Here is a 24,901-nt window from a genome sequence, read left to right as displayed (position 1 = left end):
AAATACAAACTTTCCGTTCCGACAATAGAACGATAGTCTACCTGGATGAAACCTGGTTGAACGCCCATCATACCCATGAACGTTGCTGGCTAGACTATGATGGCAGAGGAGGTATCCGAGTGCCATCGGGAAAAGGTGGTAGACTCATCATTCTCCACGCTGGCAGTGAGCACGGCTGGATTCCCAACGCAGCTCTCATTTTCAGGGGTAAGAAGGGAAGCGGGGATTACCACGATGAAATGAATACCAAGCATTTTATGGAATGGTACCAAAAACAGCTGTTGCCTCACTGTCCGCCCAAGTCGGTCATTGTCCTTGACAACGCCAAGTACCACAATGGTGTTGTTGAGAAAGTGCCCACCAAGAGCAGCACGAAAAAGGATATAATGGCGTACCTGGACAAGCACAGTATTACCTACGATAAGCAACGCCTGAAATCTGAGTTGTTCATGCTAATAAAGGCGACCAACCCACAAACGAAATACCTCACTGACGTTCTCTCCAATGATGCAGGTCATGATGTCCTCAGACTTCCGGTGGGCCATTGTGAACTGAATCCTATAGAACTGGTATGGGCGCAAGTCAAAGGATACGCTGCAGACCACAACAAGGAGTTTACAATGAGAGCCATCGAACAACTGGCCAGAGAAGGCGTTGAAAACGTGTCGGCGGCCAAATGGAAGAAGTGTGTCGACCACGTTATCCAGAAAGTGGAAAACCACTACAGAACATCAGACGGCGTGGTAGAACAAGCAGTAGAAAGTCTAGTTATAGAAGTAGGTGCAGAGGACTCTTCAGACAGTGAAGAGATCCTGCTAGGAGACGACGAGAATGATAACAATGATTAGTACAATTAGTGTCGTGGGTGTCATTTACTGGCGGTATTCTTTGTCGGTAATGCATGGGAGGAGTCTCTTTCAGGAAATATGCTGTATCTACGAACACAGGATCTGTAGAGTTAATTTGTCCAGAGATCTGACTCCACCTAGTCACGTGCTTTCGAATGATATGTGTAGCAACGGTGTAGGGGGCGTACTTACCGAGATACGGGAATTTTCCCACGAGCTCTCCATTCTTTGAACGGACTTTAGGCCTACAGGCGCTTCTCGAGATCTTGCTTTTCAAATTCTTCGCTTAGTATTAGGCACTCGTGACCACGATCAGCTTTCTCGTGTTGACTTTGTCATAGATCGCTATCCATCTGTATCCATCAAAGACGCAGAGCGCAGCAAGCGTGCCTCTACCGGCGTTATTGTTTCCCATAATATTAATGCGTCTCAGCGATGTCCAAAGCAGTAGAAGAAGTACCTAACCTCTGGAAACAACAAGAGTGCTCTGTTGGACTTTCAGTAAACGAGTGGACTTCTTGCTACAGTAGGATGCTCAAAAACATTAATTTTTACGTTTGTTCCGGAACCGGTTGTGTCCGCTTGACATCTACAGACGGTTAACAGGTATCGCGGTCAGAGGTTCTTGAGCTAACGTGCTCTCATGAGGAGGCAGACACAAGACTCTCCCTACATGCTGTGCACGCTGCACAATCTAGAGAATCAACTACCATCATCAAATCTCCAGACACTGACGTTGCTTTCATTGGCATATATGCAGCCTCTTTGGATGTTTTTCGTCATGTTCAGTTACTGTGGCTAACGGGTACCAAGGACCGGCGGCGTTTCGTGCATTGTCGAGGCTAGCCCACGCGCTTGGAACAGAATATGCAACTCTCTTCCAGGATATCATGCATTCACTGGTTGCGATACTGCGAGTGCATTCTATGGTAAAGGCAAAAAGCGATCTTTTGAAATTCTAATAAAAGATCGTACAATTCAGGCAGGCATGACAGGACTAGGAGTAGCCCCTTAATGCTCGTTAGACACTCAAAAAAGTTGCGAATTGTTTGTTTGCCGATTGTATGGGCAACAGAACTGCACATCTATTAATGAAGCAAGGTACAAAATCTTTTGTGCTAAGGCTCCTGCGTGTCAGAACCTCCCCCCAACAGCCGATGCCGTCACTACACGTCAAACGGACCAACTACCAAGCCTACATTTGGAAACATAGTCTCCAAGCCTTTCCTGCCGTCGGAAGTTGTAATGGACGCGGTTGGATTGTGTATGGACAGGAAAAATAGAAATCAAGTGGATGAGCCAGCCCCCCAGCACCAGATGCAATTCTAGAAGTACTTAACTGCAGCACTTAACTGCAGCTGCAAAACTGGTTGCAACAGCAATCGCTGCGGTTGTTTTAAAAATGAACTGAAGTGTACAGAAATCTGTCGATGCGAGAATTGCAGTAACTGTGACCGGGGAGAGACGACACCAATGCTGTAGATATCCATAATTCTCCTATTGATGATGATGACGACGGCGACGACGACGACGATGATGATAGTGATAGTGATGATACTGCTGAGAATTAAGTTAAGATAGCAGCGTGTCGTCAGCCGGGGATTGACAGCGTAAATATCACAGCGAAATGTAGCTGCCGATTTTGAGAGTTTTAGGTAAGAAATGTGGTATTACTAAATTAGAAATGCAATGTTGGGTTGACTTTGGTGTAGAAAATAATTTACTTAGTTTCCAAACGTCTTTTGAATGCTACTACGTATAGTGCAACCTCGGACAACGGATCGTCGGCGCTGCTTAAATTGAAATATGTAATTACAGCTACACGGACACTTTTCGCAACGGGGGACAAGTGCAGAAATGCTGTACTTGGACATGTCTATCATTTGGTGATAAGAAACTTGTGTCTTCACGAGGGTGGAATGGGACTTGTTTTCTGAAGCCTTTTTTTGACTTTGGCCCATGGACTAATAGTCTTGCGTAGCCAGACTTTATTTCGCCGCGCCCGAAAGTCTCATACTACTTTGCCGTCCTGTTAGCATCGTCAACGTGGTCAACACTAATCATGCCAATCCTAGGGTTAGCAATGCTGTTGTTGCAATCTTGAGTCCAAACAAACCAAATCATTAGAATTATTAATATCAATTGGCTTAGCCGTCTTAGATTCTAGGTTTGCAGACCTGAATGGGAGACCTATTAGTACGCTACTAGAAGCTACTTTTGGACCTGAACGGGAGATAGTAGCAGCTTTTTAATTTCCCGTATGTGTATTTGGCGCGTTTTCATCTGACCATTGATATTAAAATTATGGCATTTATCAGTAGCGGTTGAAGGTTTTCTTATCGTGTGCACTGCATTGGCTTTGTAATGCTTTCAGTTGTATTATGGAGTCTAGCAACGCATCTCAACACAGCTACGTTACTCGCTGTTCCGTAGACTCGAGCCAGTCTCTCCCTGCCTTCGTCATTCCCCGGATTGTCAATCCTCGCTGGAGAGGATTGACAATCCGGCTCGAGTCTAGCTGTTCCGCGCTTTAGCATACATAGTACTACGCATGCTCCAAGTCTTAAACTAATAGCGTCATTACTGTCACAGGTCTAAGTGCTAGAGTATAATTGTTAGACGGCTGGCGACATTATCATACATAGAGTCTCACACCTGATCCGGACGCGGCGAAATAGGGTCTGGTTGCCCAAGACTACGCACACTAAGCGGGTGACAATACTACTACTAGCTAGGGCAAGAGTGACGATTGTACCAATGATCCGATTATTTTTCTGCGATTATGATATTTCTGCCAATTCTGCGAAGAAATCACGGAGTGTACAAATATAATTCGCAGAGATGTTCTCTCCTCGGAGTCCCAGGAAGTGACTGGTCCGACACCTACTACTACCTAGTAAGTACACACATGTATGTGTACAGTACAGTAACTGCATGTCTTCCAGGTGTTACAACGCAGAAATATAATTCGCAATAATTAAAACTTTTTGTCTAAATCTGGAAATAATCGATGCTATGGTGTGGTGCAAAGCCGTAGAGAGAGTTCTTGTGTAGTGTAGAGCTAATTGCTGAGCGTAGCAAGGCTTCTAATCCGAGTTGCACAACAGAAAGGGACGTGGTCTTATATGGCTCTCCATCCAGCTCTTGGTCTAGATGTGTGTGTGTGTGTGTGTGTGTGTGTGTGTGTGTGTGTGTGTGTGTGTGTGTGTGTGCGTGTGTGTGTGTGTGTGTGTGTGTGTGTGTGTGTGTGTGTGTGTGTTGTGTGTGTGTGTGTGTGTGTGTGTGTGTGTGTGTGTGTGTGTGTGTGTGTGTGTGTACACAAATCTCAAATTTCTCCTCCCCACGACCACGTTTTCATGATAAGGCCTAAAAATCGTTTCCGTGTCCGACTACAGATGAGTGTAGAAACGATTCATTTAATTAAGTGAGCAAACGGCGACGAAAAAGCTTCACGAACTTTCGTCGCCCCATTCTTTTGTACTGTAGCTAGGGATTGTGTGTACTTGACAACCAAGAAACACCTTCAGGAGTTGAATGACACCTACAGTCAACTATTCACACGTCCCGTACTACAGTATGATCAATCATTTACTACGCTGTGCAGCATCTAACACTGTTGATAGCCAATGTTTGCCGATATCAATTTCTATGTCACTAAATACCATACCGCTGTCGTTACAACGAACTGAGTGCATACTTAGACTGTACATTTCAATTGTCTTGATCACGATCGCAAAACGACGACTACCTATACCAGGCCTACATACGTAATCTACTTTCATGACAGCTAGGGTTTCAACAAATACGTATTGTCTAGCTAGGACTCGGCGTTCCAGTAGACGGTCAGAAAACTCCGTTGAACGTGTTACTCACGAATGCGAGGCACCGAAGGATACCCTACAACTAGTTAGTTAGTTTAGGGGCGGACTTATGATGACAGCTTAGATTAGATCAAGCCTGGTTCACAATACACCTCGTGTCGCGTCGCGTCGTCTCACGTCAAAGGAAAGCTGGATTTACGATATGGGAACGCTTGAGCGTCGCGTCGCGTGCGTCGTGTCACGTTGTCTTGCGTGGGAGTGGCACGTATCGCGTCACACGCGTCGTACCATTCGCAATACGATTCAGCGCGCCGTAGACGTCGCCGGCTGAATTATTGAACTGACCACTCGCGCTTTGATTTTCTACTAGCAGAACTCTGCCGGAACCCCCAGCTTGCTCAAAATCAATTTCTACGCGTTCTCCCTTAAGCTGGATTTACAATATGCAAACGCTTGAGCGTCGCGTCGCGTCACGTCGCGTAGTACAAATTCAAATTGTAAATGGTCGACACGACGCGACATTCGACGGACGCGACGCGATATTCGACGGACGCGACGCTCGCGACGCGACGCGTCCAACTAGAACCAAGTTCTATTTGAGCGTCGAACCGGAAGCTGTACACGTCGCGTCGTAAGTAGCACCTTGATTTCGACCAATCACAGCCAACTATAAATGCACGTTTGGCTTCCGTGGGCAATGATTATTGATTTGGGCGCTGTAATCGACGTTGAGCGGTCTATAGATTGCGTAGGGAGCTGTCCTTGCTTGTGGATGATCAACTGCAAGATGTACAAAGACCTGCGTGCATGGGAGAACGCCTAGAAATTGATTTGAGCAAGCTGGGGGTTCCGGCAAGAGTTCTGCTAGTAGAAAATCGAAGCGCGAGTGGTCAGTTCAATAATTCAGGCAGCGACGTCTACGGCGCGCTGAAATCGTATTGTGAATGGTACGACGTGTGTGACGCGATACGTGCCACTCCCACGCAAGACAACGTGACACGACGCGACGCTCAAGCGTTCCCATATTGTAAATCCAGCTAAACTCCAGAAACTAATCCAGTGGGACAGTGAATTATTTTGTGGAGTTACGATGAGCAGTCAACCGCGGATAACGTTGTGGAGCTACAAACTCAAACGAAATAGGTTGTGGAGTATAAAGAATGTGCCCTAGGGCTAGCGCTGTATAGGGCAGTTGCATTGTTATCCGAGGCCCCAATATCCGAGCTAAAGGTATAGTAGCCGTCTGACGTGCGACCAACAGTACGACCGTATTTATACTCGATTAGCGCAGATGCAAATGAAGCTATTCCGACCAATAGGCGTCATTACCGACCAATAGGAACGTGATGTCATCATAGGGCTCCACCTCTCTTTCATTTGGTAGCTGCTAACGAGAATTCGGCCATCAGGCGTCCATCCTGTACATGCATGGTGTTTAGTCCTTTGCTTTACTTAGATAAGGATTTAGCACATGGAAACAAAGCCTAGTCTACATTTGCACGTGCACGTTTTCCCACCAACAACCAGGCGTCTAGAGAGCGAAGGTGCTCGCCATGCGGTACGTATAGCTGTACCTGACTTGTAACATTTTGCTTGTTCCATTGCTTCTACATAGTGATTCTGCAGCCTAACAGCTTGAATTTCGAAGTGCGTGGCTAAGCGGCCGCAGTCTTGTTGCAAAAATCACTATTTACAGTGAGTGCATGTCGTCTTCAACAGAAATTTGGCTCTCCACGGGAATTTGCGAAGAAGAACGTGCATTGTCCATGACAGCGAGTCTGTTTGTCGGACAAAGCGACTGACCTGTAAGTATACCCAAGTCTGGAGACGCGGCTTTGCATCTTTGTTTAGCTATACGACGAATGCATTGGAAACCTTAACTGCATGAGACGAGTGAGTTGGGCTAAACCTCAGTTGCAAAACATTATCGCGTGACGAGATATGTGATTACTTAGACCGGCCGAAGGTCTAACACAGTAATGTGCTTCTCTGTTCACTAGAGTCTGTTTCGCGTTCGGCGATAGTTCTGTGTGTCTCTAGTAATAGATCTTCAGTCTTTATTGGTACAGAATCGGTGCGGAAATGAGACTGCCAATTCAAATTTGCAGGTTGTGAATATAATTATATTTGAACATGTATAGTGAGATCTTCATTCCAAGACTAAAGATTCATCATCTACCGGCTAGACTGGTGCATGTGTGGTCATTCAATGCAACATGCACTGGGCGAATAGCAGAGCAAAGCAAGCCCAATACGTGCTGTAAATGTTCCATGAGAAGGCTGTACCTAGAGTTTAGATAAAAATAGATGTTGGTGAATAATTTTGCTAGTTACTGTGCATGCACTTACCAGATCCTTGCGGAAATTCAATAGGAGAAAGACAACCGTGTTTTACAATTTCATCTGTGCACGAAAAAAGATTTTAATTAACACTGGTAAAGGCGAGTCAACTCTGAAAAACTAACTGAAATTCCTGACGGCTGGACATGTTGAATTGGCACAAAGGCATGTGCACGATGAAACCGTGACGCCGTCGCCTAGAGGTACGTGTACACTGAGGCAAGAAGACACATTTGTGAGCTTGTTGCCACAGCCTCGACCAATTTGCACATCTTGAGACGTATCAGATCGCAGGGTCGTTGCAGTGAAACAAGCGTCATCACCGGTTGAGCACTGGATGGCCGTAATATTGGACCCGATATAACTCCTATTGACGAAACACTCGTCAGGGTCAGGGTTGCTGCAGTATGTACAGAGTTTGGTGGCACTTGTGGGTGTCGCTTTGTCTGTAAAAAGATCGATTCTAAATGTACCCGTACAACCTAAGCTAGTAGACGGAAACATTTCTGAACATCACCTGCTAGTAGAACGGAAAACGCGAGCACCACTAGTGTGGCATAACTAGTGTGAAACAGGAATTCTAGAGACATAAAACGAGTTCATTGTCAATGTCGATATCTTTAGCTAGAGATCTATAACAAACACGTTCACCTGCTCGCATTGCAACGTATCTTTAGAGACTGTTCGTCTGATTCTAATGTAATTGGACGATAGCCAAACTGTGACGTCACAATCTAAATGTTATTGTTGGTGTGCTTTACAACATGTACATAGTTTCAGTCAGGTTTTCGATAGCTTGACTTGAAGAAGGCAACGGAGGCCGAAACGTGGCGAAATCACACGTAGTTATATCTGCATGACTAGTTGTTCAGTGTGGCGCTCCTCATCGTCAGTTCTATCTGCAATTCTGCCAATTGACTGTGATAAAGGACGTACACTACTTCTGTTCTCTGTCTTCTATTTAGTATCTGTTCATTCTTACCAGACGTGTAGCTGTGTAACACCATACGGTCAATGAGCCCACGAAACGACTCTTTACACACATGGCGCGTCATGATGATACATACTAACCCTAACCCTACGTATTCAAAGCTAGAAGATATCTTAGATTTGGATTTGCCAAATCTGCTAACTTCGCTTAAGTTAATTAAGCGATTACTGTACTAACTCGCACATAAAAGCGCTTGCCTATTCTATAAAGTGATTGATGAGTTTTAGACTTATTGCTGTTTAGTTTTTGTATTTACAGGCTGTAAGTATTTGCACTCATTGGCTTAATTACTAGGAAAGCATAGAGTTCACTCAGAGCTATGAGTAATATGGGTACTGTACAATACAAACTCCGAACTTTGTAATCACCACTGATAACTAACAAAATCCCTGGTCTTTTAATGGCTGTTATGCACGACCTATCCAAAATATTTCTAGCAAACTGTCAGATGCAATATTTCTTCTAAACTCAATCATACCAGACCAACTTCAATGTGGAATACCTACGCGTATATCTAAAGAAAGAATGAGTACATTTTCTAATTCTTATGTTGCAATTATTCATATCATGTGCATCATATCAACAGTATCATGGGGATCGCATTCAATCTACTGTGTCATGTGGATCAACCGGACACATAACTTCTATCTACTGCAGAGCAGTTCTCACTCCTAGACTTGACTAGACTTGTTCATTGACTAGACTTGTTCATTGACTACACTACAGTTTACAGCAGCTATACCGCTGCCACCTTTCTTGATGACTGTGATACTAAACACCAAGCGTACAATATTAGACCAGTGTCAGTTAACAGATTGAGACCAACTGACAGCTATGAAATCTTTCAATTTCTTCATATATCAATTCTGCATAAAATAAACGCATTACAATCATCACTACATGGTCTAATGTTGGACTAAGAAACCTTTCAATTTCTCTTTAGGAAGATCGTCCAGCTCTGTCTCAAAAGTGAATGGCTTTTCTGCTACAGGCTAGTATCACAAATCGAATGTATTAGCCCCTATCAATTAATGAAACATAACGATAACATAACAAAGTTGTAATGTAGCTTAAGGCAAAGATGGCCTAAGGTGCGTTCCTTTGACCTCCACAAGCTCAACCTGATTAAGTGAAAGAGGTCCACTGGCTCCACCAGCTTTACCAGTAAAATGTTGGTTAAGCTGGTAGAGTTCAGTAGAGGTGGCCGGGCTAGTGCACATGCCCACGTATGGATAAATGGCAAAAGCTAGGTAGTAGCATGATTTCAGCAGCTCGACCCTAACCCTAACCGTAACTCTAACTCAAGATTCCAACTAGTTTCCACCTGCACAACAATACCTCCAACTGGGTCCCCAATAAATCGTAGTTGTTCAATAAAGCATTGTCAAAACATCTACTTCAGTAATAGCAACAGTAAGAGTGACTCTAAAGAATAGCATGAGATCGCGTTTCTCGCGTGCATATTATCCATCTTGAGCTACAGATAAGTGTACATGCTCGTTTCCAATCTTGTGTTTCTTTCACTGTCTTCCACCGAGATTACTTCCGCTCAACCAGAGTACCTCTACCACCTCAACCGATTTAGCTAGTGGAGGTCAAAGAAATGCACCCCTAGAGTCAAGCCTACCTCTACCACCTCAACCGGTTGAGCTAGTGGAGGTCAAAGAAATGCACCCCTAGTGTCAAGCTTATGGCTGCTGTATACTCATATAGCTGATTCACCTGTTCTTTGCCCAGGTAAATTAAATTTTAAGTTATCAAGTGCCAAGCAGAAAAAATCCCCAAGCAAAAAGCAAACGTTACAATAACAACATGGTGACATACTTTAATCATACAATAACCTGGTACATGCAAAGTCAATTTTTTCACAGGCTAGCCAGCTGACCTAACTGACTGTTTACACCAGCCATGTACTTCAAACAGCTGTAGTTGCAGTATATAAAATTCACATAAATTTCATTTCATACTTGTCACTTGTACATTTACGTGCACTATCAAGCATATGAGAGATAGTGAGAAATGGTAACTCCTGTAGCTGGCTGAAAATCAGCAAAGACCTGCAAAATTAAATTTGCTGCCATATTCGTAAAGTGGCTATTCCAAGGTACCCAACTAAACATTTCCACTTAACATACCTGTAATATAGATAGAATAATAGAATACATCATCACCACTGACCTCATCTGTTGGGTCATAATACTGTTCAAGGTATGGGTGAGCCAGAGCTTCTTCCACAGTGATTCTTCGATGAGGATTAAATGTCAACATTTTGTCCAAAAGATCAAGAGCTGCAAAATACGTAGTCACCGTCAACCTTGTTTCTATAACTGTCAAAGTGATTCAATATGAAAGTAATACAAACCTTTACTGTCAGCTCTGGGAAACAGTCTGTTCCAGGGAACTTTTGGCTTGTAAGGCAAGGACTGTAGATAGCTTCTAGCCTGGGCAATAACACTCAGTGCATAAATATAATCACATTTTCTCAACAAAACAAGTCTAACCTTGTCGTTGAGAATACATTGCAAATCATCAGCAGACGGAGATCCTTGAATGCCTAAGATGTGATTGAGCTGATCCAAATCTAAAAATAGCCGAGCTCTTAACAGAGTTTTAATTAACCCTTATTGCATGAAAGAATTACAGTGTTTTCCAGGAAATAGAGGCCGATTAGAAAGCATTTCAGCCAATATACAGCCAACAGACCACATGTCAACTAATAGAAATACAAATACAACTACATCCAACTTTCTACCATTAAAGGATACTACACCACATGATTACTGTGATTACATACGACATTCCATTATACAGTAAAGTCCAACAATGTGTGTACCTACACTAATTAAACTAAATGTCTAAAATGTGATTTGACAGTCAAAGCAACATCTTCTGAATCAGAATGCTGGATCATTTTACTAAATTAATGTATCAGGTGAAACAGAAGACTGCTAAGCTATCAGTTACTAGCATCTACTTCATTGAGCAATATACAAACATGGCAAAGAAGCTACACTGTTTAAAGTAAAGATGTAAACTTACTAGCTTTGGTGTAGCCCTTTGAATTCAGCATGATCTCTGGTGCTCTATACCAACGAGTGGCCACATACTCAGTCAGAAAGCCAGTGTGATCATGGTCAGGATCAGCAACTCTTGCCAAACCAAAGTCACACACCTAATACACTCAATACAATAAGTAAACACCATCTGTCCATACATATATCTTCCAACCATACTAGACAGTAGATATCACTAGGCGGTAGTTTTCTGCCACCATCTTAGCACCACCATAATGACAAAGACTAAAAAGTTCTAGAGTTCTACTAAAGCATTCCCAAATTAAAGAGAAACAATTGAGGATGATGCAAGTTTGTTTGATGCTTTTTATGTACTATGCATATGAAGTGATTATGTTCAAGTCAGTTCTCTACTTTCCTCCCCTCCTCCTCCTCCTCCTCCTCCCCCTCCCCTCCTCTTCCTCCTCCTCCCCTCCCCTCCTCCCTCCCTCTGTCCGTCCCTCCCTCTGTCCGTCCCTCCCTCCCTCTGTCCGTCCCTCCCTCCCTCTGTCCGTCCCTCCTTCCCTCTCTCCTCACCACTCTGTCAATGATATTCTATGACTTTCTCTCTGCAGTCTTCTTTAAAGGAGCACTTCACCGATTGACGCACACACAGTAGACGATAATGTATGCTAAGGCCTTGGACTGCGAACCAAATGCTTGCAGCGTTGTGCAGCGCATTGTTTTGGTCTTGCTTTCCGAGGCCAACTACTAGAGCACACGAGACGGGTCTAGACGTTTCAGGTGACTCTGAAAGTGAAAGAGAACAAGTTACAGTTCATAAGTGACTCAGTCATTTGTACGTTGTAGACTCCACATGATCGTCTTGAACGACTTGCAATCACTCGGTCTTTTGCACTTTCTTCCGTGCTTCTTTCTACAAATGGAGGCCATACTACAGTACAAAAGGGCTTGCGTAATGCGAAAAACACACAGAAACGTGCGTCACCGCAAATAATCACGTGACACAAAATGCCTTCATTCTACAGCCGAACCATCGCTGTATGTGTGCTTTTCGCCGTCGATTGAAGGTGAGTCAGTGATGCGAAAGCAAGCTTTACTTTCCCCTAAGCAAATATCAAAGCCTACACGAATCAGTAAAATGAAACCTACACTTATTGAATGTTATTCGGAAAACCGCCTCGTACGTTTTTGTTTTCTAGCCTTAGCATAACGCTCCCGCTATCAAGTTTGCTCTGAGACAGCGCCAAACTTCCCAACTTGATGTGTGACCAGAAACGTTTAGCGCCGAGGGCAGAGTCAGAGATGCATGGACCGGTAAAGTGCTCCTTTAACAATCTATTCACTATAGAGAATGCCACGAGTCTTCTTCCCCTGTTAGAATAAAGTCTGATGTATGGCTACAGTTGCTCTCAACATCTGAATCAGAAACAGACAAAATGCTTCATGCCAGCAATTCTACAATTTGAAAAGAACCAGAGAATTATATAAATAAAATCTTATGAATGAATGAATGATTAACTTTGTCGCACCTACGTAAAAGGTACAGTTTCTCTCTTTATACAAGAAAATTATTGTAATATGTCATTATTGTTAGCACACTCAAATAATACAGTATCATGGTAATAAAAATCATTCTAAGACATGCTGCTGAAAGATCTACCTTCAAAGGGTAACTGCAATGCAAAAATCAAAAATTTTTCTATGTTGAAAATTGATAGTTCTAGTTGCATACATGACAGGAAAAGTAGTTTTAGATTTCTAAGTTAAGTCTTCACTGAGATATATAGCAGGTCAAAGTTGCTTCCAGTTCTTCATTTCCAATAACACGTTATAACGGGCATGGCGTAGTGTACACATTACAAAGAGGAGACATGTGTGTGTGTCTGTATAGTCAGTGGCATGTAAAAATGACTACATCTTCATATCCAAGGCAACGCTGCTAGGGTAGAGGCAACAGCAGCAACAGTTATTCTTCTGAAGAGCCCTCTGGAGGTTTTTACGTGATGATAATGTTCCGTCATCGCTCGAATCGCAGGATGAAGATCTGCTGAGAGCCATATAGCGACTAGACCATGCAAGTTCGAGCTCAGTGAAAGTGTCTCTGAAGCTTTGAGATCGCCTGCTGCCTTGGAAGCAGACGAGGAAGAGGACAGGCTACCTGATAGCCTGTCACCATCGCAAGTAGAAGTAGGAGTAGCAAACGTAATCGATGCACATCCGGGTAAGTAAACAACCATCACAGGTGCAGCTGCGATCGTTGTGAGATGATGGATACGTACTTGTGTGGAGTGCGTGTGCTGTCAAAACTTATTTGAGGTTGTCTCAAATAATGACACGATAATAATGTTGAATACTAGCGACAATAGTGCTACAGTGAGTTTATGCAAAACTCTAGTGCTGTGAGAGAGAGAACAAAATGACTTGAAGTTCGTACATTGAATTAACGTTGACACAAGATTTGACTTCACTGTACAGTATACTGTAATGCATACGACTGCATTCACTACACATCTAGCACCTATAGACGCGAGTCTATTTACAGTCATCAAGAGTCTGACCTCTCCTAGCCATTTGCAGAACTTTTAGTCCTGCACGAGAGTCTTCCTTACCCTCCCCCTTCTCAAATGTGGCTCTCCTTTTCTTTTGTGAAGGTTCCAGAGGGCTGCAATCATGAAGTGTGGAGGCAAGTAGTTGGCAAATGGTGGCCTCAATTTGCTCTTCTATAACCCAGACCAAGTTCTTGAATAGACCTGGCTGTACATATCTCAAAGCAATCAGGCTAAAAGTGGCTACTACAGACTCCTGTCCACTCAGTAGGATGGGGCATACTCAGTACTAGTCGCCCGGACGACACAAACATCTCTGCAATTGTCCTCCTTATTTGCGATTCCCACTCTTTCTTAGCTTGGGGGTCTTCGGAAATCAAAACACGCTTGCGTATGACTTGCACAAACTGGTGCATCCTGCAGCCACGCAACACCAAACCATTCTTTTGCAACAGATTCCTTTGTTTACAATACACGCTAGCGTGGAGTCTCCCTACTGTGACATGTACACTACACCACGCCCATTATAACACGTTGAAGAACCAGAAGCAAGTTTGACCTGCTATATCTCAGCGAAGACTTAACTTAAAAATCTAAAACTATTTTTCATGTATGCAACTAGAACTATCAATTTCCAACATTAAAGAATTTTTGATTTTTGCGTTGCAGTTACCCTTTAAAGGGCCACTGACACGCAAAAATCTAAAATTATTTTAAATTTTTATATTACAGGGTACGGTAGTACCCTGTATGTACGGATTGCCCAGGTTTTGGAGCGTCGTGGGGCGTGGTCATCTTTTTGCACACTTAGAAAACATAGTAAATGAAGACTAAAATTTCTCAAAATTAACGAAATAAAATGTTGTCACGTTGTGTACTATATCCTATTCTTGTTTGGGTCAATAATCATCTAACAACCTAGAAAACAGTTACTAGCCTCGGAGACCCATTAGTCAATTTTGTTCTGATTTTTCTTCTTCTTCTCCACGGATCTCTTTTTGTACGTTATGTACGGCTGTGAAACTTTAGAAAGCGCTTTAGAATTACCCGAACTCTATTCTAAAGAAACCAAAAAGGATGTCAAAAAATTTGTGTTTCTTTCAAGCAGATTTGATCCTTCAACCGCCATCAACGCTGTTGCACAGATCGGGCCAATCACAGAGCAGTATTTGCGATGCTTGTCCACGGCAACCAGAGACAATGGACAAAGCGCCAATCAACTATGCCCAAAGAGTCTATGAAAGAGTCTACCACCAGAACTGTGTAATTCGATCATGTTTGCCATTGTCCGGTCTAGTCTGAAATTGTTTGTGATCTGCGTTGTACACAGGAGCAAAATTGACAAATAATTACGTACACATAGCAATCTATACGGGAACCCAACATTTGCAATGCATATCCCGTATGTGATAATCTTTGGCTTTGACTCCAACTGCCATTGCATATTCAATTATACACGCACAGAAGAAAGAGCAATGCAAAGGCACTAAAAATTAGGATCCTATATTCGTGCAATGTACACTAGGATACCATGGTTCCGCATTTACCCCGTAGACTTACAGACCACTTGAGCTTAAGTACACTACCTCTGAATCATGTCTAACGAAAGCTGTTACATACATGTATAAACAGGTTTAATTAATGCTAATGAAAACGCACTAAATCCTATACATGCCTAGAAAAGACGTACAAGCCCTAGTGAAGACATGTACACCCTAGGTATATGTTGCACGCTTTTGCGCTCCTAAAAACTTACCAAACTAGAATTTTAAAAACATTTCTCTGAAAAATAAATAGATGTAGGGATTGTATAAAAAGTAACAGAAACAAGATCTATAGATAATATGAACCAAAGCCAGACATCATTAGTGAATCATTCCAACCCCCACATTCCCTACATTTTACATTTTGGAGGTTGGAAGGATTCCCTAATGATGTCTGGCTTTGGTTCATATTATCTATAGATCTTGTTTCTGTTACTTTTTATACAATCCCTACATCTATTTATTTTTCAGAGAAAAGTTTTTAAAATTCTAGTTATAGTTCTAAAGGTGTACATACCGGGGGAAAATAATTTCAGATTTTAAAGAAAGGTTTCTATAAGAAAATTGCACTGTAATGTGCTTCTGATTTATTGCATTTGGTTTCAAGCAGATGATTCGGGGCATGTACATATAACGTAAAAGTGAGAACATGTCGCGTTAGCGCAAAGGAAATTGGTAATGCACAAGACTCAAGCGGGTGCTACAGTTAGAATGATCAGACGATGTGTGGTAGCTGAGTGCTATAATACTGTGAAAGAAGGTGTGATGCTCGTTCGGTTTCCGAAGACCCCGAACAAAGACAAAAGTGGGCAGAACAAGTAAGAGAAACGAGAGATCGCTGGGAAACCCCAAATGATTCTTCTGTCTTGTGTAGTCGTTATTTCGAAGCAGACTGCTTTGAAGACGAGCCAGGATTGTGCGAGCAATTTAGTTTAGGCTACTAGGCACCAAAATTGAGCAGAATGCCATACATACTGATTGAGACAGTGCGAAGGATGGGCAGTTGGAAACACCAGAGGTTGGCATTCGAAAACATGAAAGAAAGAGAGTAAGTTGTATTTAGACTTTATGGAAGTGTACATATAGTGATGAACTAAATTGAATAAAACTGTTGAGCCATAATCTGCTGACAAGAGGACTAATAGCCAGTTTACACCATCTTGCTAATTGATGGTAAGAAGTATATCTGTATATCTCCTCTGCAGCACAGAAATCCATTGTTGAAAGTCAGTATTATTGATAGAATAGTTTCTCATGCATGAAATTGGAGGAGGAATGTCAGTTTCATGCAATGCCATAGTCCTGCTGTATGCAGTTTGCAGAACTCGCACATCTAGACAAACACCAGGGTGTTCAGTGATGCAATTTTATCAATTACTTCCAAGTTTGTCCTGGCACCACCCACAATGATGACCAGAGGTCAGCAACTACAACTACATAGTTGTACACCTAAAGAAAATTCCACTACATGACTTGCAGATCATCCTAAACTGTTTATTACCACAATAAATCAAGTAGTCGTTTGTTTGCTTGTCTTCGGGTGCTACCAGCGATGGCGTCTCACCGGCGACAGGCTCAAAGTTACCTATTCTACGGCTTCACTCTCATCGTCTTCCGAGTCATTCTCGACATCACCAGTATCTACTCCATAGGATACCAAAGGTACTATGCACACAGACTGTTTCAAACCATCATGCAACCGGAGGATGAAGTAGCTGTAAACAATGGTGTTTTGCCTGCTAACTATTGTACAGTCATCAAAACGTTTTATGCTAACGTGACATCCGTTCTCACATTTACGACATATGTACACGCCCCGAATATGCTGCTTGAAACCAGATGCGATAAACCGAATACGATAAACCGAATACGATAAACCGAATACAATAAACCAGAAGCACATTACAGTGAAATTGTCTTATAGAAACTTTGCTTTTAAAATCTAAAATTATTTTTCCCAGTATGTACACCTAGAACTATCACATAAAAATTTAAAATAATTTTCTAATTTTGAGTGTCAGTGGCCCCTTAATTAATCATCACTTCATTCCAAGTAAAAACATACATAAGAAACCACAATTCTAGCATGTACTGTAAGAAGTTGTTCATAACTGTGACTATTGCTCATTTACCGACCTCCAATGCGATAAAGATCCAGCTTAAAACAGTGTAATGTATCACTACCCAATAAGTAAGGTGATTGCTAATGAAATCTCACTCAATTTGAACAAGTGTGACCTCAATAAAGTATGATGCACCTGTCTCCATTAATTAAGTCCATTAAAATCATAAAAACATCAGCAACAATTAAACAGTAATGTATGACCACAATCACCTTAAGATCACAAGTTGTGTTTAGAAGAAGATTGCTTGGCTTGAGATCTCTGTGGAGAACATTGGCTGAGTGGATGTACTTTAGTGCTCTTAGTATCTGATAGAGAAAGTAGCAAATGTGGTCGTTACTCAAATGTTGCGTCTTTAACAGCTTGTACATGTCTGTCTCCATCAAACTCTGGACAATGTAACTAAACAAAATAAAGATACTACTGCTATAAAGATTACCAGCAGCAAAGTGGACTTTCTATCTGTAACCTGGCTGACAACCTGCTAATCTACTAGTGAATACACCAAACAGTTATCAGCAGTCTGCTTCTTGTTGCATCTGAATATTTCTAGCTACGAAAACTCAATGCTGGATAGTGTAAGCACTACTTTCCTTGCAGCTACTACCTATAAAATCAGTAAATGTGTGTGTGCGTGTGTGTGTGTGTGTGTTGCACGTGCACTTGCAAACAACAAAGTACAGCAACAAATCACTTTATCCCATCCAATAATGTAGAATTGTATGCATCTTGCCAAAAAACAATTAATTATTTAGAAGACAAATTTTAAAGACAAACATGATGCAGTCTGCTACCCACAAAAGAAATTCCCTTCATCCAGCTCAGACTATCACTGTTGTTAGTGATAATATGGCATCATCCATAAGATGGCCTTCTATCAGATTCATGTCCAGAGGTGCAAGTGCATGTGAACCAGCCTTTCATAACTAAAGACATAAAAAAGTGCCTAGCCACAATGAGAAATTGCAAATTCTTAATCCTGTTTTATTACAATTACATCTGACAGCTCAATTGCAATGAATAACATAGAGATGCAGTTCTTCCAATGATTTGATTTCCAATATTACATTTTCAAACGAGACTGGACCTCACGGTATTATTTTCAATAAAGACCTAAGTAGAACGAGCTGCAATAAAAATTATACAGACACAAATCTTATTAGGTTACGACTGTCTATTACTGTCGAATGGTTAGCTAGAAAAACTCTTGTTCAAACTTCGGCTAGACTTGTCTGGATGAAGCACATTATTATAAGAAATGCGCACATGAATGTAGATAAAATCCCTGTGTGATTCACAGTGGTGCCAAAGCAGGGGACTTCTGTATCCCCTCCAACTCTGAATACAGCCATTACTCATTCTCTAACAAAACAATAAAGTCTTGACGTCTTGCTTCTTTGTTGGTGCAAACGGAAAGAAATAGGAGAAAACTTGAGAAAACATTCTGTAACTCTGCTAACAAATGATGTAAACCTTGACCGGCTATATTCACAGCCACAAGCTGATATATGATACAAAGCAAGAGGGTTAGCTACATGCTGATGTATGATGTATGATACAAAGCATGAGGGTTAGCTACATGCTGATGTATGATACACAAAGCATGAGGGTGTACCCAAAGTAACTCAAGTTACAAGCATTCAAACAATTTGTGAAGCCAGACAAAAAAGACTCTCATCGGTAGTACAGAAACTGCTCCAATTATTTTCTAACATTACCAATATCATTTGCAATGTCTAACACTTTCTTCACTTGAAAACAGTATAACACCGTAATGCCCCATTATGAGCTTATACGAAACAATAATGCCCCATGCTCAATTAGTGCCTCACTGGGGTAGTATTCAAATCCAGTTATATGCATACCTATCTATCAACACGTCCAGCTGTGATGAAATGAACACCAAGATAGAACCACTGAAGAGTGACGATTCAACTTACGCAACAGACCAGGAATACGACCCAATTGATAGCAAAAGTAGCTAGAGGGTAACGGTAAGATTAGACTAAGTTATGTGTAGTGTGATCGTACATATGTGAACAAACAATGCAACAGTCTACATGCTTGTGAAATAATAATCCCCATGCTCAAATAATGCCCCATGTTTCAGAACTATGAAAAATAATGCCGGGCACTATTCACGGAAATAGAGAATACTTATCCAAAAAGCAACATGACTCAAGAGCAACCAAATAACTGCTTAATTATACATGCACATATAGCAATGGCAGATGATCTTGATCTAATAACCTCTGTTCTCTAGTTTTGTGTCAGCTGATGATGATTCAAATTCCTTAAAGGAACACATCACCGATTGACGCATGCGCAGTAGATGTTAACATACGCTAAGATCTTGGGCTTCGGACTGAACACTTGCTGTGTTGTGCAGTGCATTGTTTTGGTCTTGCTTTCCAAAGCCAACTACTAAAGCACACAAGAGACAGGTCTAGACGCTTCAGGCAACTCTGAAAGTGAAATAGAACAAGTTACAGTTCATAAGTCACTCAGTCGTTTGCACATTGTAGACTCCACATGATCGTCTTGAACGACTTGCAATCGCTCGGTCTTTCACACTTTCCTCCGTGTTTCTTTCTACAAATGGAGGCCATACTACAGTACAAAAGAGCTTGCGTGATGCGAAAAACACACAGAAACGTGCGTCACCGCGAATAATCACGTGACACAAAGTGCCTTCATTCTACAGCCGAACCATCGCCGTATGTGTGCTTTTTGCCATCGACTGAAGGTGAGTCAGTGATGCAAAAGCAAGTTTTAGTTTCGCCTAAGCAAATATCAAAGTCTACAAGAAGCAATAAAACAAACCTACGCTTATTGGACGTTATTAAGAAAACCGCCTCGTACATTTCTGTTTTCTAACCTGAGCAAAATGCACTGCTATCAAGTTTGCTCTGAGATAGTACCAAACTTCCCAACTTGATGTGTGACCAGAAACGTTTAGAAGTCAGAGATGCGGGACCGGTGAAGTGCTCCTTTAAGACTGCCATTTGTTCGCTGCAAATTTCAATTTTTGTTGTTGCAGGTTATAGTTAAGTTAAAGAACAGAAAACACAATAAAGATGCCCAACATTTGACCATATGTTGCTGGTCCAACGCACATACCATCGCATCAACACTAAAAGGCCAAAAATCAAATTAAATTCTTAACGTGCCCACTACTCATCTGCATTATCACAGTAAAACCTAGAGAATATTTGAGTGTTTGCTTTAGTTTTTTTATTAAATATTAAGAAAAACTTTACATAAACATATTGCAATAGCTTTGAACTTATCCTTTTGAAGCTCAAAAGATATTAAAGTTATGTTGTCAGTCAACAAGTTTTCTGCCAGATTTTACAAATGAGAGTCTTTCCTTAGTCACGTAGCCCACAACAAGATTTTCCACCTTCTCAACGTGATTTTTCAATAAGTGTTTAGATGATGAAGATGACAGAGAATAACAAGGTACATTTTCAATGGACTAAAAACCTCACAGTAAGCAGATCAATAACACAGATTCTAGAACAGAGCAGCAATTGCCAGTATTTATAAAGCTGTGAAGCATCTTCGGTCATCTTAAAGAACATTGCTGGCATTGGACGCACAACCAGTATAAATCCTGAATCTCTAAACAATAAACCACGTCCTCCAAAACTGGAGAGGCTAGTACGTCTCCTTCCCCTAATGCTGGTCCTAATGTTTCATTCTACAAACTATAATATGTGTATGTACATAATACAGTATCTATGTATATAATAACAGTATCTCTGTATGTAATAGCAGTATCTATCACCAACGCAGTAGCATTGGTATGTAGGGTTGAGTTTGTGTTCAGTTCTTCTGTAAGAGTGGGTATCAGTATCAACCGTTTGTGCTACAAAGCTGATTTCTATACCAAACCTCTGTGCTTGCAACAGAGCAGGTCCATGACTCAAATTTGTCATTGCAGTGCATGGTCCCATCTGTTGTTGTTGGGCTGTTGGGCAGGTCATAATTATCGCTCCAAATTCTTACGCCAGAAGAAAATCAAAGCACACAGTGAGCAAAGAAAAGCTGTACATGATGGTGTCAATGTCTCTTCAGTGAATGCCTTGAAACTGAAATGAGCTTGCCCTGTTCGTGCTCACAACAAGGCAAAGCGTGCTGAATTACTATCCAAGAGAAAAAACACATCTTTGCTAAGCAGAAAGCTTGTGACAATGATTTTTGGAACTTTAGCAAGAAACTGTTTTATACTTCAAAAGCCAATGTCCGTACTGTCAGCTCCAACGACAAGGTTTACAGCTTCTTCTACAACTCCTATAAAGTTGACGAGTTGACTCAGACTTTCCTTATCCAGAATGGTTAAAACACCACCTCTTCCTTCTAGTCTTTCAATGACAATCCAAGAACAATGTCTGAAGTTATCTCAATGGTCAAGACGGTTCGATCTAAGTCTAGCCCTTCGCCTCTAGATGGAATTGGCTATGTTGTTTACAAACGTTGTCCTTCTCTCTGGCCTACTCTTCTGGATCTCTTCAACTCTAGTTGGACTTGTCAGTCCGTACATCAGTTGTGGAAGAAGGCAGTAATCAAACTGATTCCTAAGGGCCCTGCTACGGATAACTGCTCTGACCTGTCAAACTTTTGATCGGCAAGTTGTACACAACGTCATCTAGAATAAATGAAGTAAATTCATGATTGAGAATCTTTACTGGCCTACTGACACTCAGAAAGCTTTCCTCAGTGGTGTGCCCAGCTGTCTGGAACACCAGTTTCTTCTAATGAAATCTCTCAAAGATGATAGGAAGTGGCAGATATCCATTTGCTGTAGCTGGCTTGACTTCAAAAATGCATTTGGGAGTGTCCATCACAACCTTATTGATTTCACAATCCATCATTATCATTGTTCATCTAAAATTGTATCTATACTTCAACCTGTATGGTTCTGTGTTCGTGAATGACTCTCTCACAAAATTTGTTTCTTTACAGTATTGAAGTCTTTCAAGGTGACCCGCTCTCTGTTGCAATCTTTACTTCAGTCACTTGCCTGCTCTGCAAACTTTTGGCTGCTGAGGCTCCTGTTCAAGTCAGCTACAGGTTGTCATCGTGCAAGGCAAGCATAAACTGTCTTATGTTTGCAGACGATCTAACGCTACTCTCAAACAGTCCATCCTCTCTCTGGTCATCAACAGTGTCATTTGTGCAAGTTCTAAAACGGTCAAAAATTGAAGCAAAAGTAGTAAAATGTCGCTCGCTAATGTTCAGAAGCCGACTATCATCTGCCTTTTATGATCCCAAGGTAAACTCTGTGGGTAAGATATCCCTTTCACTAGGGATAAATTTACAACTTTCCTAGGATTGCCAATTGATCTGTGCCTGTTGCCTTGTGATATTAAGTCGAGTACCTTTACTGAATTGGAAGACCTGTGTAAGACAGTTGATGCTGCTCCCGTTTTGACAAAGAGCAAACTACCAGTTGTGTTCATAGCAAATACTAAAGCCTTAGGCACTGCTAACTGTTGAAGACGAGCGTTTTAAATTCAAACCTTTCTCCTACGTATTTCAAGAACCATTTGAGTTTTCAGAACCATCACACGTGCATGCAAATTTGCCAGTTTGTGCAAAGCCAAACAACTAGTACAGAGTGTAGATGATCAATGACGCTTGGATCTCATCAAAGCTTGTGTTGCACAAGGCTCGACACTGCACTTGCAAGTGGATATGATATTTGGAGTAAGACCGTACTGTCATTCAAAGACAGTACTGTCATTCAAAGACAGTGTCCTCTCATTCTGTCTTAACACCATTCAGAATACTCTACCTCTTAAAGCAAACTTGCGACATTGGCAGAAATCTGATTCTTCTGACTGTATGTGCTATCTCCAGATTAGCCCCCCAACTTGTGAGTCACTCTGCCGCCATTGTATCATACATTTAAAGACAGACACACAAAAAGACACAAACAGACCCGAACACATAGACAAAGGCAAAACAAACACAGACACATAAACACATAAAAACAGACAGACAAAATAAACAGAAAAGAGGAAAACAGCAAAAAGACAAACAGACATACCTTGTACAAACAAGCATGCACACTACATCAAACATAAGAAGCTAATTGTTTTACAGGTCATCGCCCCAGCTCTACAACTGGGCACCCCACCTCTGGGTACTTGCTAACAATCTCCTAGGGCTAGGTTATTAATAGGTTATGATGAGCATAGTTTACACACACATCAAATACCATCAACCTCATCGTGCAGACATTAGATTCTTCTAAGACTACTGCATGTAACACGTGTGAACACATATTACAGTCAGATGTACTCTCAACAACACTGAGTATGACACCTACTAAAACATAAGCACCCAAAGTCCTCTCACCCAAAACCGATATTTAAGTCACAGTTGGTCCCCGAGTCTGCAGGTAGGGTAAAATCACCACTAAGAAACCCAAGATGTATCCACTCATCATGAGGATTTGACCCTACACAAACTGACAACGCACGCACGCACTCACTCACGCACACACTCACTCACTCACCCACCCACCCACCCACGCACGCACGCACGCACGCACGCACTACAGTGCACATTAGACGAAACTCTGAGAGACATACAGCTACAGCACTTCAGCTATGACACACTTTAGCTAACAAGTTTATAACATCAAAAAACCATGATAGAGAGACCAAATAGGCTTGCTTCCACCAACGTCTTGTTCCTTCCTTCTTGTGTGTAATTTCAATGACATGCAAAAACGTACAACTACACAAAACATGCACGAATACAACTGTACTTCATGCACGAGCAGCAGTCGCGCTTCACATGCATTTTAAATTAGAGTTTACAGTACAGTACACACCGTCTGCGCTAGTCTCATTCAGTTATTATTTTAGACTTACACATCTTTCATTTCGTCGATACTGCTCGTACGAATAATATCCTGGATATTGATGATCTAGAAAACAAGCAAGCATTAGAGCAGCGACTCTAACCCTTGCCGTGACACGTTTCCTCGCTCCAGGTGCAAAGAAAACGCCTCGACCCAACAACGTAGCACGCGAATGGGCTACCCGTCAAATCTAGAACCTTCTAGCTACCCTAATGCCAAGTTCAGAAACACAACACAAGGAAAGCTCACACACATTTTCATGCCGAAATCGTGTAAGAATCTTGATCTCGCGTAGAGTACGCTGACAGTAAGTTTGATGCTCAAATGGACTTATCTTCTTAATAGCTACTCCTTGGGAATTGCTTGCGTCTACAGCAGACCTGAAAACGAAATATAGGATCAGCAGAAGCTGATCGAGTGGCTATCGACGAGCCTTCGATGGCGTCTTGACAGTTAGAAACTTACACAACCATGCCGTATGCTCCTTCGCCAATGTAAGCCAGATTTGTGTAACGAGGAGCGACATCAAACTCTTGACCGCGAACTACGTCGATATGCTTCAGAGGAGTCGCCATCTCACAGGTTATTGATCTAAATGATGAGCATACGGGCATTTGCTTAACTTCAACAGCACCGGTAGAGAAAACGCACCGTAACGTCAGCACGTTCTCCCGCTACGAGTCTCACTGCTAAATCTGTCCCGAACAGGAGCTTTTTAACGCTACAACGTAGCTAGGCAAAAACAGAGCGGTCGATTTCATTTTTCTAATAATTAATTAATTAACACATGTCAA

At 41.8% G+C, this 24,901-nt stretch overlaps 3 protein-coding genes across 3 annotated transcripts; 1 reads left to right on the top strand and 2 right to left on the bottom strand.

Annotated features, from left to right (window-relative positions):
• On the top strand, nt 1–946 carry LOC134193968 (uncharacterized). The gene has a single exon (XM_062662845.1). It carries the CDS (start codon nt 240–242, stop codon nt 846–848), a length of 609 nt encoding a protein of 202 aa, XP_062518829.1. The 5' UTR covers nt 1–239; the 3' UTR covers nt 849–946.
• A 5,832-nt stretch (nt 947–6,778) lies between these two features.
• On the bottom strand, nt 6,779–7,797 carry LOC134194018 (uncharacterized). Its single transcript, XM_062662916.1, has 5 exons — nt 7,661–7,797; nt 7,527–7,589; nt 7,135–7,455; nt 7,019–7,072; nt 6,779–6,955 (listed from the first exon to the last, which is right to left on the bottom strand). Exons 1-5 carry the CDS (start codon nt 7,668–7,670, stop codon nt 6,876–6,878), a joined length of 528 nt encoding a protein of 175 aa, XP_062518900.1. The 5' UTR covers nt 7,671–7,797; the 3' UTR covers nt 6,779–6,875.
• A 733-nt stretch (nt 7,798–8,530) lies between these two features.
• Nucleotides 8,531–24,690, bottom strand: LOC134197020 (mitogen-activated protein kinase 1-like). Its single transcript, XM_062666255.1, has 12 exons — nt 24,573–24,690; nt 24,361–24,487; nt 24,118–24,173; nt 17,443–17,632; nt 11,040–11,172; nt 10,642–10,713; nt 10,502–10,581; nt 10,363–10,441; nt 10,179–10,288; nt 8,926–8,992; nt 8,831–8,866; nt 8,531–8,771 (listed from the first exon to the last, which is right to left on the bottom strand). The coding sequence occupies exons 1-12, from the start codon at nt 24,680–24,682 to the stop codon at nt 8,737–8,739; spliced, it is 1,095 nt and encodes a 364-aa protein (XP_062522239.1). The 5' UTR covers nt 24,683–24,690; the 3' UTR covers nt 8,531–8,736.
• Between the last annotated feature and the right edge of the window lie 211 nt (nt 24,691–24,901).

This window comes from Corticium candelabrum, chromosome 1 (assembly GCF_963422355.1).
Source record: "Corticium candelabrum chromosome 1, ooCorCand1.1, whole genome shotgun sequence".
Classification (NCBI taxonomy): domain Eukaryota; kingdom Metazoa; phylum Porifera; class Homoscleromorpha; order Homosclerophorida; family Plakinidae; genus Corticium; species Corticium candelabrum.
This window is presented reverse-complemented; position numbering and strand designations above follow the sequence as displayed.

Coding starts and splice junctions, on each gene's coding strand:
- LOC134197020 (XM_062666255.1), bottom strand. CDS start 24,682: ATGGCGACTCCTCTGAAGCATATCGACGTAGTTCGCGGTCAAGAGTTT. Junction 24,488..24,572: donor GGAGCATACGGCATGGTTGT/GTAAGTTTCTAA, acceptor TTTCGTTTTCAG/GTCTGCTGTAGACGCAAGCA. Junction 10,289..10,362: donor TCCCAGAGCTGACAGTAAAG/GTTTGTATTACT, acceptor CGTATTTTGCAG/CTCTTGATCTTTTGGACAAA.
- LOC134194018 (XM_062662916.1), bottom strand. Junction 7,456..7,526: donor GTTTTCCGTTCTACTAGCAG/GTGATGTTCAGA, acceptor ATCTTTTTACAG/ACAAAGCGACACCCACAAGT. Junction 6,956..7,018: donor TGAATTTCCGCAAGGATCTG/GTAAGTGCATGC, acceptor TCTAAACTCTAG/GTACAGCCTTCTCATGGAAC.
- LOC134193968 (XM_062662845.1), top strand. CDS start 240: ATGAATACCAAGCATTTTATGGAATGGTACCAAAAACAGCTGTTGCCT.